Source organism: Schistocerca nitens, chromosome 12, assembly GCF_023898315.1.
Source record: "Schistocerca nitens isolate TAMUIC-IGC-003100 chromosome 12, iqSchNite1.1, whole genome shotgun sequence".
NCBI lineage: Eukaryota > Metazoa > Arthropoda > Insecta > Orthoptera > Acrididae > Schistocerca > Schistocerca nitens.
Window position 1 is genome coordinate 10,838,814 of NC_064625.1, and position 17,315 is coordinate 10,856,128.

A 17,315-nucleotide genomic window follows, 5' to 3' on the forward strand; every position below is an offset into this window, starting at 1 on the left:
GCAGATTAAAACTGTGTGCCCGACCGACACTCGAACTCGGGACCTTTGCCTTTCGCGGGCAAGTGCTCTACCGAGTTCAAGTCTCGGCCCGACACACAGTTTTAGTCTGCCAGGAAGTTTCATATCAGCGCACACTCCGCTGCAGAGTGAAAATCTCATTCTGGAAACATCCCCCAGGCTGTGGCTAAGCCATGTCTCCGCAGTATCCTTTCTTTCAGGAGTGCTAGTTCTGCAAGGTTCGCAGCAGAGCATCTGTAAAGTTTGGAAGGTAGGATACGAGATACTGGCAGAAGTAAAGCTGTGAGGACCGGGCGTGAGTCGTGCTTGGGTAGCTCAGATGGTAGAGCACTTGCCCGCGAAAGGCAAAGGTCCCGAGTTCGAGGCTCGGTCGGGCACACAGTTTTAATCTACCAGGAAGTTTCATATTCAGGAAGCTAATGCGAAACCCAGCGGTTTCTCAAAAGCGCCACGACCATCTATTGTAACACAACTTTCCCTTACCGGCAGAATAAAATTTGGAAAAAAATATATATATCGGTATGATCCGAAGCGTATGCAATGCGTTGAAGAATCGTTTACATTGGAAAAAGTACGGCAGAAGTGGGATGGCACGATGCAGTAATGAGAATAACATACATACATCACTGTTTTTTTTTTCTCCTTGCCGACACAGTGCCATTGCAGAATGCACCAGACGATGGCGGATATTCCACATCTTCGGTGTTGGGAAACTTTTATGGCCCTGGTAATACTGCGTTAGTTTCCACGTAATAAATGTGTTTCCAAGTACTACTTCCGTGTCCAAGAAAGGAGCTGCAGGTTCGACTTTGTAGATAAACAATATCTAGTCAACACAGAGCTTTTACAATTCGTTCGTCCTGCTCTCAAACAATGACGCACAATCCTGATACCTATTCCTCTGAAACATAGAGAAACATACAAATTAATTTTAGTATGGCGCCATCCATTTGCAAATAATTGCGTGATTTCCGCGTCTGCGCATTCTTCGCGCGCGAGTACTATTATGTGCGGATACCGTCAGTCGTACCTAGCCACCCGTAAGGTTCAACCGCCTGAAAAAGTCAGACAGATGCTGCCACGAAACTTACAAGTCGCACAACGTCATCCTGCGGCACACCCATGAGGACCATTTGCAATTTAATGCGGCCATTCTACAAATGATTTGCAGACACTTTTTTTACTAAAAAATGAATTATTATTAGTTAAAGATTACAAAACGCAGAGTTCGTGAGCGTACCTCTTCTCTCTACGACAAGAACAGCAGAAGTAAATCATACCCGAGGATATTCTGATAACATAATATTTTGTTGAATGGAAAATTGGAATGTGTCACAGAGTTTAGTCTACCTGCTTCGTTACAATGACTGTGCACAACGGTATATTCTTTGTCCTTTAAACTCATTACCGGTTTTAACACGAAAATGGTTTACATTACAGTGTGTTTGACTTTTCTTGCAAAGTTACACGAAATGTGACCTGTTCTGTTTTGCTATACGTTTCAGCCGCGCGGGAATAGCCGAAGGGTCTCAGGCGCTGCAGTCATGGACTGTGCGGCTGGTTCTGGCGAAGGTTCGAGTCCTCCCTCGGGCATGGGTGTTTGTCTTTGTCCTTAGGATAATTTAGGTTAAGTAGTGTGTAAGCTTAGGGACTGATCATCTTAGCAGTTAAGTCCCATAAGATTTCACACACATCTGAACATCATCTGATACGTGTCAGTGTGTGAATTCGGGGGAACTCCGCACTGATCTCGCCTTCTTGGCTCACATAGTGCGTCTCAACGCGGAACAGGTGTGTGAACCGCAGATTGGCCTGGGGTCCCCACCTGCCGCCTCGGCGACTGGCCTCCTGCGGTGGAGCCGGACGACGGGATTTTAAACACCTGGGCCTGCACGTTTCTTAACAAGGTAATCTGAAGCCTTATACCTGAGTTAGCAAGCCTTGCTTCCTCCTGAAAAGTAGCCACGAAATCAACTGAAAAATAATCAAATATCGCTCAACGTGTTCTAGACCAGTGCGTCCCAAACTGGGGGTAATTACTCCCGAGGGCTAAACTGAGCGGTAAAAACTAAACGATAGATTGTGTTCCAGTCGTGAAACTAAATTATTTTCAAAAGATCATTACTATTATCAGAATTTTGTAAGACTCTAACATTGATTATATAAGTTATGAGTAATTACTTTTTCTCCATTAGTAGCATTAATGCGGTTCCTCACATAGTGCACCCACTACACATACATGGTGTGCTTCGTCCTGTTCATGGCTGATAACAGTGGGACATATATGTAACAAAGCTAAATATTTCAAGAAAATGTCTTCACCAAGTTGTAGACAGTAACTGTAGTAGTCCAGAAACTGCTTCGAGACAGATAAGTGAATCAATTGAGGCCACCACACAGGAGTGACTACATAAGGGCTACTATAGTTCTGTATGAGCCGCGCTGGACCCGCCTTATGAGCTGGTTTAAACCTCGACTGTTACTCTGCGTTTGGTTTCCTGCAGCTATTGCGGTTACGCCGTGGTTCTTCCTCTTTCTACATGTGGCAGCAGCGGTGTGTATCGATATTCGCACCTTGTACTATCTCTGGTCTGGTGCTTATATTTTCCGGCTAGCCGGTGTGTGGCAGTCGGTCGGCTGGTGTGGATCAGCCAGGAAACCTCCGCGCGGCGCAGTGGGCCGTGCCCGCTGACGGTTTCTGCACAGTGTCGGAGTGTGTGGGAGCTGTTCCGATTGCTACGGGGTTCGTGGCTCACCGACCCAGGACGTCAAAGTTGAGTGCTGATTTAATTACCGAAGCCAGTCTGTTCACATTGTAACATTGGTTTTCATGGTTGGCTGTTGTGGGTATTCCCGTGAGCAACAGCGAGTGTTCGAGTTGGTGAAAGTTTGGCGACCATCCGGTGGAGTTTAACTGTATTTTGGTTATTTGAAGTCCAAGTGCACCAGCGGAATTTTCTGCCTTGTGGCCGTTAGCGTTCCGGTAACCTGCCAACGCTGACATAAAATTCAGGCAGTGTCCTTTCCTCACCGTGTTGTCGCTGTCCAACACGTGTGTGTAGTTTTGACAGCTTATGTGTACTCGGTTGTGGGCTGCTACGCCTCTTATGTGTTGGCTTTGGAGTTCCTTGTGTAGTGGTCGGGTGGAAAGCAAGTCGTCTTGTCGGTGGGTCCCTTAACTGTCTATTGCCGGCCGCTGGTGGCCGAGCGGTTCTGGCGCTACAGTCTGGAACCGCGCGACCGCTACGGTCGCAGGTTCGAATCCTGCCTCGGGCATGGATGTGTGTGTTGTCCTTAGGTTAGTTAGGTTTAAGTAGTTCTAAGTTCTAGGGGACTTATGACCTCAGCAGTTGAGTCCCATAGTGCTCAGAGCCATTTGAACCATTTGAACCTTAACTGTCTCTTGGTTGGGTTGCCGGCGGATCGGATGTAGTTGGGCCGACTACCTGTCTCCCCTAAGCGAACGTAAATATCTCAAGTGCAGATCGACCCCCAGACATTTCTGAGCGCCGCTGGCTGTACTACCTATTCTTATTGGTGTTTGATTGTATATTTTAATGGCTCATAGCCGATGGTTTGAATTTGTATACGTTTAGTTGGGTTTTAAATAATGGGCCTTTAGTCGCTTACTTATCAAGTCTTGTATTGTTTGCGCCTTGAGCCTCATTTAAAATATTTTTTTTTTCTGGATAAAGCTTTGGGCCTTCTGACTTTTGAAAATTCATCGTAGTTCTGTTTTTCAATCATGGGATTTCAGCCACCTTAAAATTAAAATTTCTTACTTGTTAAGTCTTAGATTGTTTGGGCCTTCAGCCTCATTTAAAATATTTTTGGAGAAAGCTTTGGGCCTTCTGCCTTTGAAAATTTATTGTAGTTGTGCTTTAAATAATGCGCCTTCAGTCATTTTAAAAATTAAAGAAGTTGTGCCCTTAAGCCATAAGATTGTGTGAGGTATTCAGTCGATAGTTAAGCTCGGAAATTTGCTCTGTAATGTTTGGGCATCTAAATAAAGTTGTATGTGTTCGAGTGTAACTGACAGCCGCTCATTTTTGGCCCCTTTCCACAATTCCGACTACCTGTTCTGTCCTGCGGATTTAACCAGGCGTTTCACTGTACAGAGTTATTATTTTTAGAGTGGTTAGGAACAAAGCATTTACAGCCTGAGGACGTCCAGTTGTCCAGTTTCTGCCACTTCAGGAGTGTAGAAATCAAGTGACTTACTAACAGTAAGTACAGTGCACACATCTGAACTTGTTCGATTTTAAATGGGGCTGCAGTTAGCAGGTCGAGCAAGTGCCGCAGTGGAGAGGAGTAATGCAGGGGATGTGTGTCTTGTAGTAGGTGTCTACCCTCACTGTGAATAGTTGACTTTCTTTTCCGAGAAGGAGTTATGTGTAGCACATGTGATCTTTCGATGCACCATGAATTCCTTCGTCATTCATTCTAACACCCCCGCTCCCACCCCTTTGCCGACGCACACACACACACACACACACACACACACACACACACACACACACACACACACACAAACTAAATAGGGCTCATCTTTCATAATTTTAAAAATAAAAGTGTTGCAAGAAAAATCTTTCATTCTATCGTTTAGTTAGTTGGTAATCACTTCAATAATAATAATAATAACACGGTGACTAGTACTATAATAGCCTTTATGTAGTTACTGCTCTGACGTGCTGTCAATTAATTCATTTATCTGTCTGGAAGCTAGTAATGAAGCTATTTCTGGAATACTGAAATAACTATTTACAGTTTGGAGAAGATGTTCTTGAGATGTTTAGCATTTGTTACGTATATGTCTCATTTTTGTCAGCGGCGATGTACAGGACGAAGCAGAACGTGTGTGTGTAGTGGGTGGACTAAGTGAGGAACCTGTGACCTCCACCGCATTAATGCTATTAATTGAGAAAAAGTAATTATTGATAACTTACGTAATCAATATTACTTTTACAAAATTGTGACGATAATAGCGATCTTTTGAAATTAATTCAGTTTCATGACTGAAACAGAATATTTTGGTTCTAACGGTTTAATAAAAGAATACATTGTCCATTGTTGGCTGTATTGTGCTTTAGTAAAATCGTGCTATTAGCTGATTTTAACCGTGAGCCTTTATCAAGCACATTTGCTAGATGTCATGCATTACATATTGTGCTCATTGTGTATTGAGCACGGTATGTAATACATGACATCTAGCAAATGTGCTTGATAAAGGCTCACTGCCGAAATTAGCCATTAGCATGAGTTTAATTAAGCACAATAGAACCTACGACGGACAATGGATTCTCCTATGAAAGAGAAACGAATGGTTTAGTTTTTATCTCTTAGAAAATTTCATTTTACCCCTCAGGCGGTAATTACCCCCAGTATGAAAACTACTGGTGTAGGGGAAAACAGAGGTCGGAATATATCGAGAAAATACACTGAAGCGCCAAAGAAACTGCCATAGGCATGCGTATTTAAATACAGAGATATGGAAACAGGCAGAGTATGGCTTTGCGGTCGGCAACGCCTACATAAAACAACAAGTGTCTGGCGCAGTTGTTACATCGGTTACTGGTGCAGCAATGGGAGGTTATCAAGATTGAAGTGAGTTTGAACGCCGTGTTATAGTCGGCACACGAGCGATGGGAGACAGCATCTCCGAGGTAGCGATGAAGTGGTGATTTTACAGAACGACCATTTCACGAGTGTACCGTGAATATCAGGGATCCGGTAAAACATCAAATCTCTGACATCGCTGAGGTCAGAAAAAGAACCTGAAAGAACGGAACCGACGGCGACTGAATAGAATCGTTCAACGTGACACAAGTGCAACCCTTCCGCAAATTGCTGAAGATTCCAGTGTTGGGCCGTCGACAAGTGTGACCGTGTGAACCATTCAACGGAACATCATCCATATGGGCTTTCGGAGCCGAAGGACCACTCGTCTACTATTGATGACTGCACGACACAAAACTTTACGCCTCACCTGGATCCGTCGACACCGACATTGAGTCCAATGATGGCTGGAAACATGTTGGTGGTCGGACGAGTCTCGTTTCAAATTGTATCGAGCGGATCGACTTGTAGAGGGACAACCTCATGCCATGGATCATGCGCCGGCCGAAGTGGCCGTGCGGTTAAAGGCGCTGCAGTCTGAAACCTCACGACCGCTACGGTCGCAGGTTCGAATCCTGCCTCGGGCATGGATGTTTGTGCTGTCCTTAGGTTAGTTAGGTTTAACTAGTTCTAAGTTCTAGGGGACTAATGACCTCAGCAGTTGAGTCTCATAGTGCTCAGAGCCATTTGAACCATTTGAACCATGGATCGTGCATGTCAGGAGGGGAGTGTTCGATCTGGTGAAAGCTCTGTAATGCTGTGGGGCGTGTGCAGTTGGAGCGATATGGGACCCCTGATACATCCAGATACGACTCTGACAGGTGACCCGTACGTAAGCATCCTGTCTGATCCCCTGCATTCATTCATGTCCATTGTGCATTCGGACGGACTTTGGCAGTGCCAGCAGGGCAATGCGACACCCCACACGTCCAAAATTTGCTAGAGAATGGCTCCAGAAACAATCTTGCGAGTTTAAACACTTCCGCTGGCCACCAAACTCCCCAGACATGAACACTGTTGAACATACCTGGAATGCCTTCCAACGTGCTGTTCAGAAGATATCTGCAGCCTCTCGTACGCCTACGGATTTATGGACAGCCCTGGAGGATCCATGGTGTCAATTCCCTCCAGCACTACTTCAGACACTAGTCGTGTTGCGGCACTTCTGCATGCTCGTGGGGGCCCTACACGATATTAGGCAGGTGTACCATTTCCTTTGACTCTTCAGTGAAGTTCAGGACGGTAGGCGCGAGTGCTGCCGCCAGACGTAGAAGGCGCAGCAGAGGAATTCTTAGCGGGCAACATCGAGTCCTTTATAAGATTGGGGAAAAAACAAACAAACAAACGAACGGACGCTGACCTGAGGTAGGTTGGGAAGGAATCCACGACGACGGTGTTGACGACGGAGACGCACATCCCGGACAGCACCATGAAGGCGAGCGGCAGCATCAGGATCTGCAGCTCCGTCTGCGCCCAGATGGTGCACACCCCGCACACCCCGGACACCGCCAGGCTCACCGCTGCAATCAGACGGAGAATACTTCTCAGCCGCTGCGCTCAGTTAGTCTGTACCGCAAGTTGGAAAAGAGAGACACAGAGGGCGATATACACGTGCGTGTGATAAACATCTTCCCTCGAAAATTTCTCTCCTTCATACCATCTGGTGAGCAAGATGCATGAGATAGGCGGAATACCCTCAGACTTCAAGAACATTATAGTAATTCTAATCCCAAAGAAAGCAGGTGTTGGCAGGTATGAAATTGATCCAACCATCGCTTTAATAAGTCACCGTTGCGAAATACTAACACGAATTCCTTACAGACGAATGGGAAAACTGGTAGATGCCGACCTCGGGGAAGATCAGTTTGGATTCCGTAGAACTGTTGGAACACGCGAGGCAATACTGTGCCTACGACTCATCTTAGAAAGTAAATTAAGGGAAGGCAAACCTACGTTCCTAGCATTTGTAGACGTGGAGAAGGCTTTTGATAATGTCGACTGGAATGCTCTCTTTCAAATTCTGAAGGTGGCGGGGGTAAAATACAGGGAGCTAAAGGCTATTTACAATTTGTACAGAAATCAGATGGCAGTTATAAGAGTCGAGGGGCATGAAAGGGAAGCAGTGGTTGGGAAGGGAGTCAGACAGGTTTGTAGCCTATCCCCGATGTTATTCAATCTGTATATTGAGCAAGCAGTGAAGGAAACAAAAGAAAAATTCGGAGTAGGAAGTAAAATTCATAGAGAGGAAACAAAAACTTTGAGGTTCGCCGATGACATTGTAATTCTGCCAGAGACAGCAAAGGACCTGGAAGAGCAGTTGAACGGAATGGACACTGTCTTGAAAGGAGGATATAAAATGAACATCAAGAAAAGTAAAACAAGGATAGTGGAATGTAGTGGAATTAATTCAGGTTGGAATTAGATTAGCAAATGAGACATTTAAAGCAGTAGATGAGTTTTGCAGTTTGGTAGCAAAATAGCTTTGTGTGAATTCCTAAGGGACGAAACTGTGATGATCATCGGTACCTACACTTCACACTATTTTAAACAGCTGAAACTAACCTACGCTAAGGACAACACACACACCCATGCCCGAGGGAGGACTCGAACCTCCGGCGGGAGGGGCCGCGCAGTTCGTGTCATGGCGCCTCTAACCCCGCGGCCACTCCGTACGCAGGAAAGTAACTGATGATCGTCGAAGTAGAGTGGATAAAGTGTAGACCAGTTACGGCAAGGAAAGCGTTTCTGAAGAAGACAACATCCTGTACAGATTTAAGTGTCAGGTAGTCTTTTCTGAAAGTATTTTTATGGGGTGTGGCTATGTATAAAAGTGAAACATGGACGATAAATACTTTAGACAAGAAGAGAATAGAAGTTTTCGAAATGTGGTGTTACAGAAGAATGCTCAAGATTAGATGGGTAGATCACGTAACTAACGTAGAGGTACGGAATAGAATTGGGGAGAAGAGGGATTTGTGGCACAACTTGACTAGAAGAAGGGATCGGTTGACAGGACACGTTTTGAGGCATCAAGGGATCACCAATTTAGCATTGGAGGGAAGCGTGGAGGATAAAAATCGTAGAGGGAGACCAAGAGATGAATACACTAGGCAAATTCATAAGGATATGGGCTGCAGTAGTTAGTCGGAGATGAAGAAGCTTGCACAGGATTGAGTAGCATGGAAAGCTGCATCAAACCAGTCTCTGAAGACCACAACAGAAACTCTAACCTCCTCTGTGTCACCACAGATTACGTGTCGCTGATCTCCTTTGTAGTAACACCGCACTACACGCGAGGTGGCAATTGTTTCCACGCTCTGAATGGAATTCTAATTAATGTTCACCAACCCCTTCAGTCTTCTACAATTGTTGTCCCCTGCGCCGAAAACAGCGCGTACATAGGTCGCGAATCTGTTATCTTGAGGCTGCAATAAACTCTTAGCGAGGAACCGATATTGTATAAATAAATAAATTTTCAATTAATCTGTTTGTACGCGATGCGATTCTCTTTTTATTTGCCAGAATACGAGAAACTGCCCAATTAGATTCCACTTGATGAATCACAAATAATTTCCAATCTTTACATTTTCATAAAAACAAGACAATGAACTGAATATCTGAGTAATTACCATCAAGCTGTTCTCAGTTATACATCCAAATAACCAGAGATTGCTAATTACGTCCTTAACCGATACCGACTAAGGCAGGCAACATGTCCGTCTTCCGAGACTGCCGAACCACTCCCCTTGTCATGCAAGTTAGGCTCGATCCGAAGATCTCCGAAGTGCTTGATCTGCCTTTTGCTGTAGCAGTGTTTACACATTTGAAATAACGGAATGATAGCCTGCTATTGAGAGATACTTTCACTTGAAATGAAAGTAAATACACAGTTTAGTTTTTCTAATATTAATAACAGAAGTTTGTAATTTTGGCGCGCAACTTCCGAACGCAGCAGCTAGTAGCGGAGGGGGACCAAAAATTAGGCTGTCTCTCTCGCGATACGCTCACCGAACAAGCCTAATCTGTCATCGGCACCTCACATCGTGTTACGTCATCTTCCCACTGCTGTCTTCTCAGCTGCTCTAAGAAGCGCTACTTGTGTTTGAATTTGATGGCACTAAATCCAGAAATATTACAAGGGCAGTCATATACACCAGTGACACAACAAAGCTGCATCTATACATCCAGCCATAACAACTGTCATCATCGTCTACTATGAAAACTACCTGTTGCAGAATCTTACAACCGCTTATGACGTCAAACTTGTTCGACTGATTATTGAGTATTGTTCATCAATGTGTGGCTTTCCTTTTGTAATGCTGCACATTTCTTTTCGAATTTTATGTTTTACTCGGGTGCTGTAATTAAATAGCATATCTCCCTTTCTTGAGCAGCGACGTGCAGTGATAGAGCGACGAGAAGGGTGCGGTCCCCGTGATCGGAACACGGACAGCAATGACTTTTTTTTAATAGAACCAATTACCCGGAGAAGTGAGTAACTACAGATTTGGTATGCAATACATTTTAGGAATTACATTAATTACAGGTAAACTCCATGGCACATTTTGCACATTCACTCACACACTCAACACAGTCCGTATATCACAACTTCTTCCGCTCGAAATTTCTAGTCTGACTCGTAACTGGATATCAACTCCTTGCAGGAACTGGGCAACACTGACGTAATCTCTCTCTCTCCTTTTTTGTTTTTTGTTTATTTTATTTTATTTTATTATTATTTTTTTTTGAATGAACACACCGTCATTTGACTGTATCGTTGTTTATTTAACTTTGTTTTCGGCCTTTTATGCCGTTTTCAAGTGACTGAGTTATGTCATTAACGTATATTGCAATATATGGTAATGATATAAACTTATTCACTTGAAAATGGCATTAATATATATTGCAATGTATGGTAATGACATAATCAGTTGAAAATGGCATGAAAGGTCGATACCTGGGTCGTCATTAAATAAACAATAGTGCAGTCAAATGGCGGTGAGTTCATTTAAAAATTATTCTATGACTGATGACTGTTGCTCAGCAACATCAAAAACTATTTACTGACGTAATCCGTTGTGGTCAGCTGTCGAAACTGGTCCGCCACACATGTAGGTCGAGAAATTCCTGCTCTGATGAAGGTCTTAAGAAACTTGCCTCGTTGTCTCTCATAGCGTGAACACCCTAGTATCACATGATAGAGGTCTGCGGTCTCAGTTGTGTAGACTTCGCAGTATGGAAATGGCTGAACCTTCATCCCATAAAGATGTGAAGGGGAACATCCAGTGGGGTTCAGGATTATGAGCGAGCCAACAGAGTGAATGCTACTCGGAGATTCTGAGCGCAAGGGACCCACCGACATTTAGACGCAGAGCTAAGACTTTTCCTCGTCAAAAATTAATAATTAAAAGCCACCTTGAGCATATTAAATGTTAGAGGGAGCCTAAGTGTCATTGAAGCCGCAGGGGAGTGTCGTAGGACCGTTGTTATTCACAATATACATAAATGACCTTGTGGATAACATCGTAAGTTCACTGAGGCTTTTTGCGGATGATGCTATGGTATATCGAGAGGTTGTAACAATGGAAAATTATACTGAAATGCAGGAGGATCTGCAGCGAATTGACGCATGGTGCAGAGAATGGCAATTGAATCTCAATGTAGACAAGTGTAATGTGCTGCGAATACATAGAAAGAAAGATCCCTTATCATTTAGCTACAATATAGCAGGTCATCAACTGAAAGCAGTTAATTCCATAAATTATCTGGGAGTAGGCATTAGGAGTGATTTAAAATGGAATGATCATATAAAGTTGATCGTCGGTAAAGCAGATGCCAGACAGAGAGTCATTGGAAGAATCCTAAGGAAATGCAATCCGAAAAGAAAGGAAGTAGGTTACAGTACGCTTGTTCGCCCACTGCTTGAATACTGCTCAGCAGTGTGGGATCCGTACCAGATAGGGTTGATGGAAGAGATAGAGAAGATCCAACGGAGAGCAGCGCGCTTCGTTACAGGATCATTTAGTAATCGCGAAAGCGTTACAGAGATGATAAATAGACTCCAGTGGAAGACTCTGCTGGAGAGACGCTCAGTAGCTCGATACGGGCTTTCGTTGAAGTTTCGAGAACATACCTTCACCGAGGAGTCAAGCAGTATATTGCTCCCTCCTACGTATATCTCGCGAAGAGATCATGAGGATAAAATCAGAGAGATTAGAGCCCACACAGAGGCCTACCGACAATCTTTCTTTCCACGAACAATACGAGACTGGAACAAGGTACCCTCCGCCACACATCGTCAGGTGGCTTGCGGAGTATGGATGTAGATGTAGATATAGATGTAGAAGCTATGGTATTACCGTGCCCATACGTAGAAAACAAACGACATTTATTTATCTCTCGACAAGATCCGAATAGTTCCGAAGCCGTACGAAATGTACTCAAGATCGCTGTTGCACTGCAAGGTGGCCAGTCGGCATTAGGATCCAATACAGACCCGCTCTCTGTACCAGCGATGCTCTCAATTTTAAGTAATACTGAAATTATTTGTGTTAGTCGAGCGGGAGGAAGACGGTTCAAACCCGCGTCTGGCCTTCCTGATCTAGGTTTGCCGTCACTTCCCTAAATCGCTTCAGCCAAATGCCGGGATGCTTCCCTTGCAAGGGCACGATCGACTTACTTCCCGTCCTTCCCTAATCCAATGAGACCGATGACCTCACTGTTTGCTCTCCTCCCACAAGTCGACCAAAGCCTTTGTGTTGGTACGGCTGTTAACTGTTTTACATGGCGTCCTGAAATTTATTTAAAGTAGATTAGCTTCTCGCATTCCCACTTAGAGCCACTATTTGCATCTCCGAAAGAGTCCGTGAGAACTGCCTCAGGGGACGACATCAGCGAGGAAACGGCACGGAACAGAACGGGTAACGACAAGCTCTGAGCGCCGACTGTCTTGATCGAGGAAAGGGTTAAGCTGCAGCCTGAACTGGGAAGCAGCGATCAGTTGTAGAGACCATCGCCCGTACCACGCTCTACAGACTCGTGGCTGGACTGAGAAACGTTTTTAGGATTTAGTACAACGGAGGGATCGTGCAACTGTGCGGCCTTCGCCGAGTAGGATTAAAAGAAAAGACTGAGAAAATCGAAGAGTGACGTGGTCAAACGAGTCCCGATTTCAGTTGGTAAGAGCTGACGGTAGGATTCGAGCGTGGCGCAGACCCCACGAAACCATAGACCTAAATTGGCACTGTGGCACTGTGGCAGCTAGTCGCGGCTCCATAATGATGCGAGCTGTGTTTACAAGGAATGGGCTGTGTGCTCTGGTGTAACTTAAGCGACCATTGCCTGGAAATGGTTATGTTGGGTTACTTGGAGACCATTTGCAGCCTTTCGTAGACTTCATGTTCCCAAACAACTATGGAACTTTTATGGATGACAGTGCGCCATGTAACCGGGCCACAACTGTGCGCGACTGGTTTGGAGAACGTTCTGGACAATTCGAGCTATCGATTTGGCCAACCAGGTCACCCGGCATGAATCCTATCGAACATTTGTGAAATATAATCGAGCGGTCAGTTCGTGCGCGACGCCCTTTAACGGCAGCACTTTCGCGATTGTGGCCGGCTGCAGAGGCAGCGTGGCTGAGTATTAATGCAGGGGACTTCCAGCGACTTGTTGAGTCCATGGCACGTCACGTTGCTGCAGTACGCCGGGCGAAAGGACGTCAGACACGATATTAAGACGTGTCCCATGAGTTTTGTCACCTCAGTGTAAACGGAAGTAAAGTGTCGACGAGAAAGATTACAGACGAGAAGAGAATAGAAATTTCTGATATGTTGTGCTGCAAAGAGTGCTGGAGTTTGGATGGATACATCTGATAAGTAGTGGCGAGGTACTGAATCGTATTGGGTAGAAAAGTAATCTATATCCCTATTTGACTGAAGGAAGGGATGGGTTTATAGGACACATCGAAGGTCATCAAGCAATAGTCAGCTCCATAATGGAGGGACGTGTGCGGGATAAAAACTGTGGATGGAGTCAGCACCGGACTACAAAAATCTGTCCTGGCATAGGTGGGAGAGGGAGAATAGCGGTTACTGGTCAGTCTGCGCTCCCGAGCGGTACAGAGCACAAGGCAGGAGGACAATTCACAGTGAAAGCATTCGATTGTTTTCTTCTATCTGAGCCAACACTGGTACAGCCATTTACTAGAAATGCAGGTGGTAAGACTCGGTAGGGAACTCGTGGTGGAGACTCTTGGGCAAACAGGGTTTTGAAATAGTTGTCTATTCCAGACAGGACTAACTAATAGACTGGAGGCTAGTTCTAGGGTCAGAAAAAGCGTGAATAACGCTGTTACAACAGCAGTGCAGAAGTCGCAGGAGTGGATGCTAACCACAGTACCAAACACTAGCAGCATCTTAAGGCAACAACTTAGTTGCAAAACAAAACACAGTGAATGTGACACTTCACTGAGGCACTCCAAGTAAGAGAGCAGACTTACGTGGAGATGGACCGAGGCTGGAGTTGACGGAAGCGGATTCGGTGCCCAGATCGTCTGACAGAACTCCGCCAAAATGCGGAGTCTAGGGGTTTGAAAGAGTCGCGTGGGGACACTGTTTTTCCCACTTAAAGCCACCCACACAATCCCGCAGGTCTCTTGCAGGCGCCTGCCAATCACGGTTTAGTTAGGTCCCATCTACTGCTCCTAAGGCGGGGATGTTAATGCAGTTGCACTAAGTCCGTATTTGGTATCAACATTGTTCAGCTGAAAGCTAAACGTAACTGCTCTGCCAAATAAGGCTTGCAACATTATTGTTATACGTCATTTAGCCCCGCCCCTCGGGCTCCCCGGAGTACGGACTGCTAGGTCAACAGTTTTTTGGCGTTTTCTCTCTCTTTGTAACCCCTGTGAGCCTTCTCAGGGCTGGTATCAAGCTGGCTTCATATGATAGTACGTGACTGTTGGTTACAAAGTTCTACGGTGGTAACGTACCACAGCGTCTAGACGACATATGACGTTACATGTTAATTCCTTGAAGAGTAACTAGCGCCCTGGGACCTCGTCTGGGGGCTTCTGCATTTTCGTAAGGCTCTCCCCTTACGGTTCCTTCATGTAACAATATCTCTCCTAGTTGAGTCTGCCCTCAGTATTATCTCTGCTTCCGCACCTTGGAGCGCCTGTCCTCCTTTCCCACAGCTTCAAGATAACACTACAGTAGCAAGGAGTAATCAATATATTACAAAAATGGGTTCAAAGAGATGGCTATTGAGAGACGTAAAGGCTCACGCAGGACAGACTTCCGTGGGCAACAGCATCAGACCAGTCTTCAGACTGAAGACCGCGATGGGAGCGCGCCTACTTACTGATGATGGTCTTCTTGGTGACGACCCTGATGATGAAGCTGATGGAGATGTAGGCGACGGCCGACCCCGCCCCCGTGATGAGGGAGTTCTGGAAGCTGGTCACACTCACGGTGGCCACACACGACGCCGCTCCTGGAGCGGCAGCTTCCGCTCCAGCGGCGAGGGACGCCTCTTCCGACCAGGAGCTGTTCCCCAGCACAGCCGCGAGCGCCTCTGCCGTCACGTTGGCACCAGCGTCCGGCTCTGTCCAGTTGGCAGCCATGGAACCCAGCGTCTCGAAAAACTGACTGCAACACAGTGTGTGCGTTGAACGGTCGTCATGAGTTTTAACTGCTGTGAATATTGTTGACACTGGTGGACAGTTGTCGCTAAAAGTCGACGAGCTCACAGAAGGGAATTAATGGTTTAATCTGCCATACAAATCGAGATCACTAGACACGGAATCTTAATTTAAATTAATTCATCAGGTTCGAAGGACTGTCAGTCAATACCTAAAACGCATACACACTACTGGCCATTAAAATTGCTACATCACGAAGATGACGTGCTACAGACGCGAAATTTAACTGACAGGAAGAAGATACAGTGATATGTAAATGATTAGCTTTTCAGAGCATTCACACAACGTTCGCGCCGGTGGCAACACCTACAACGTGCTGACATGACGAAAGTTTCCAACCGATTTCTCATACAATAACAGCAGTTGACCGGCGTTGCCTGGTGAAACGTTGTAGTGATGCCTCGTGTAAGGAGGAAAAATGCATACCATCACGTTTCCGACTTTGATAAAGGTCCGATTGTAGATTTAAAAACATAAAACAGATGTATGATATAATGTACTCTACTGTTTGATTCACCTCATCACGTTAATCTATCCTGTGCAAAACTCTTCATCTCTCCAACCTACAAGTAATTGAACCAGTTTACTGAAGGCAAGCTTTAGTCTGCAATTTTTGTCCTCTACACTTCCCTCCAATGCCAAATTAACTATTGTTTTACGGCTCTGGATCTGGTTTATGAAGATATCCCTTGGTTGAATCCATAAGATGAGACATGAATCGCCATCACTTTATAGAATCTCATGATGATCTCTTTTTGTAATTTATGACGCAGTGTTCTACTAACGGTACCAAAGACAGTTTGGAATGTGTCTATTTTATTTTCAGTATCACAGTCAGGTTAAATAAGAGGTTTGAGAGACTTGTTCTAAAACTGAATCTCCGAAAACAATTTTTGTTCTCACTGGATATTTTCCTCGGAATGCTATTACTTTCATTTTATTATCAAAAACCGTGAAGTTGTATTTCTCTCATATTTCATTCAGCTGGTATCTTTGGAGGTCATCTTCAAAAATGGTTGAAATGGCCCTGAGCACTATGGGACTTAACGTCTATGGTCATCAGACCCCTAGAACTTAGAACTACTTAAACCTAACTAACCTAAGGACATCACACACATCCATGCCCGAGGCAGGATTCGAACCTGCGACCTTAGCGGTCACGCAGTTCCAGACTGTAGCGCCTAGAACCGCTCGGCCACACAGGCCGGCAGGTCATCTTCATTCTTTTGATTAATGACGATATGATCTGCAAAAAGAAGTACATTCAGATGTTCGTCATTCCTCTTGTTACTGTACATTTCCATTTATGAAGAATGTAGTCACTGTATAAATTAAAAATGGTGGGTGTCTAACACCTTGGTTGATATTTATTTCTTCTAATCGATTGCTACCTCTGTAGGAGATGAGGTTCCTAAGAAAGACGGAAGGCTGCACAATGATTAGAAATGAGGATATTACCACAGAATTAAATATTTTCAATGTGAAACAGACGTCAGCCTAATCCTTGAAAGAAAAAATTGATCGCCATCTAATCCTCATCGTTTTGCTGCAGTACCAGGTATCAAACGATTCAGATGCATTCTTGTTCCAGGTTTCAGCTCAACATGGGACTACATTGCAAATAAATATATTATGGGAAGACTTCTTCATATTTAAGCTTGTATATCATGTTAACAATTTTCTCTTGGCAAGACGAGTTGTTCTCGTTTTTGGTAGTCTGTACTTTAACACCATTTACTAGTGCGATCTAAATCCTCCACTGCCACCAGATAATATACTACAGTAAAGCATTATCCCTGTTCTACATATGTTGATGTTCATCGTGTAATGTAATCCTCCAAGTCTTTCTCGTCTCTTGTCAGAATTTCTGTCTCATCGCCAAACTTAAAAAGTATTTTTTTTAACTCTTAACTTTAATAATTTGTTTCCCTAATTTTCCCTTGATGTCATGTATTGCTGGCTCAATGTACAGAATGAA

General features: G+C 44.7%; 1 protein-coding gene across 1 annotated transcript in view; it reads right to left on the minus strand.

Moving 5' to 3' along the window:
• LOC126215289 (synaptic vesicle glycoprotein 2A-like) overlaps positions 1-17,315 on the minus strand; it is a 147,032-nt gene that overhangs the window by 13,672 nt on the left and 116,045 nt on the right. The window contains exons 9-10 of the mRNA XM_049941976.1: positions 14,998-15,284; positions 6,995-7,154 (exon numbers count right to left, since the gene is read on the minus strand). Of these exons, the coding sequence (XP_049797933.1) occupies positions 6,995-7,154; positions 14,998-15,284 (447 nt within the window). The remainder of the gene's footprint in view (positions 1-6,994; positions 7,155-14,997; positions 15,285-17,315) is intronic.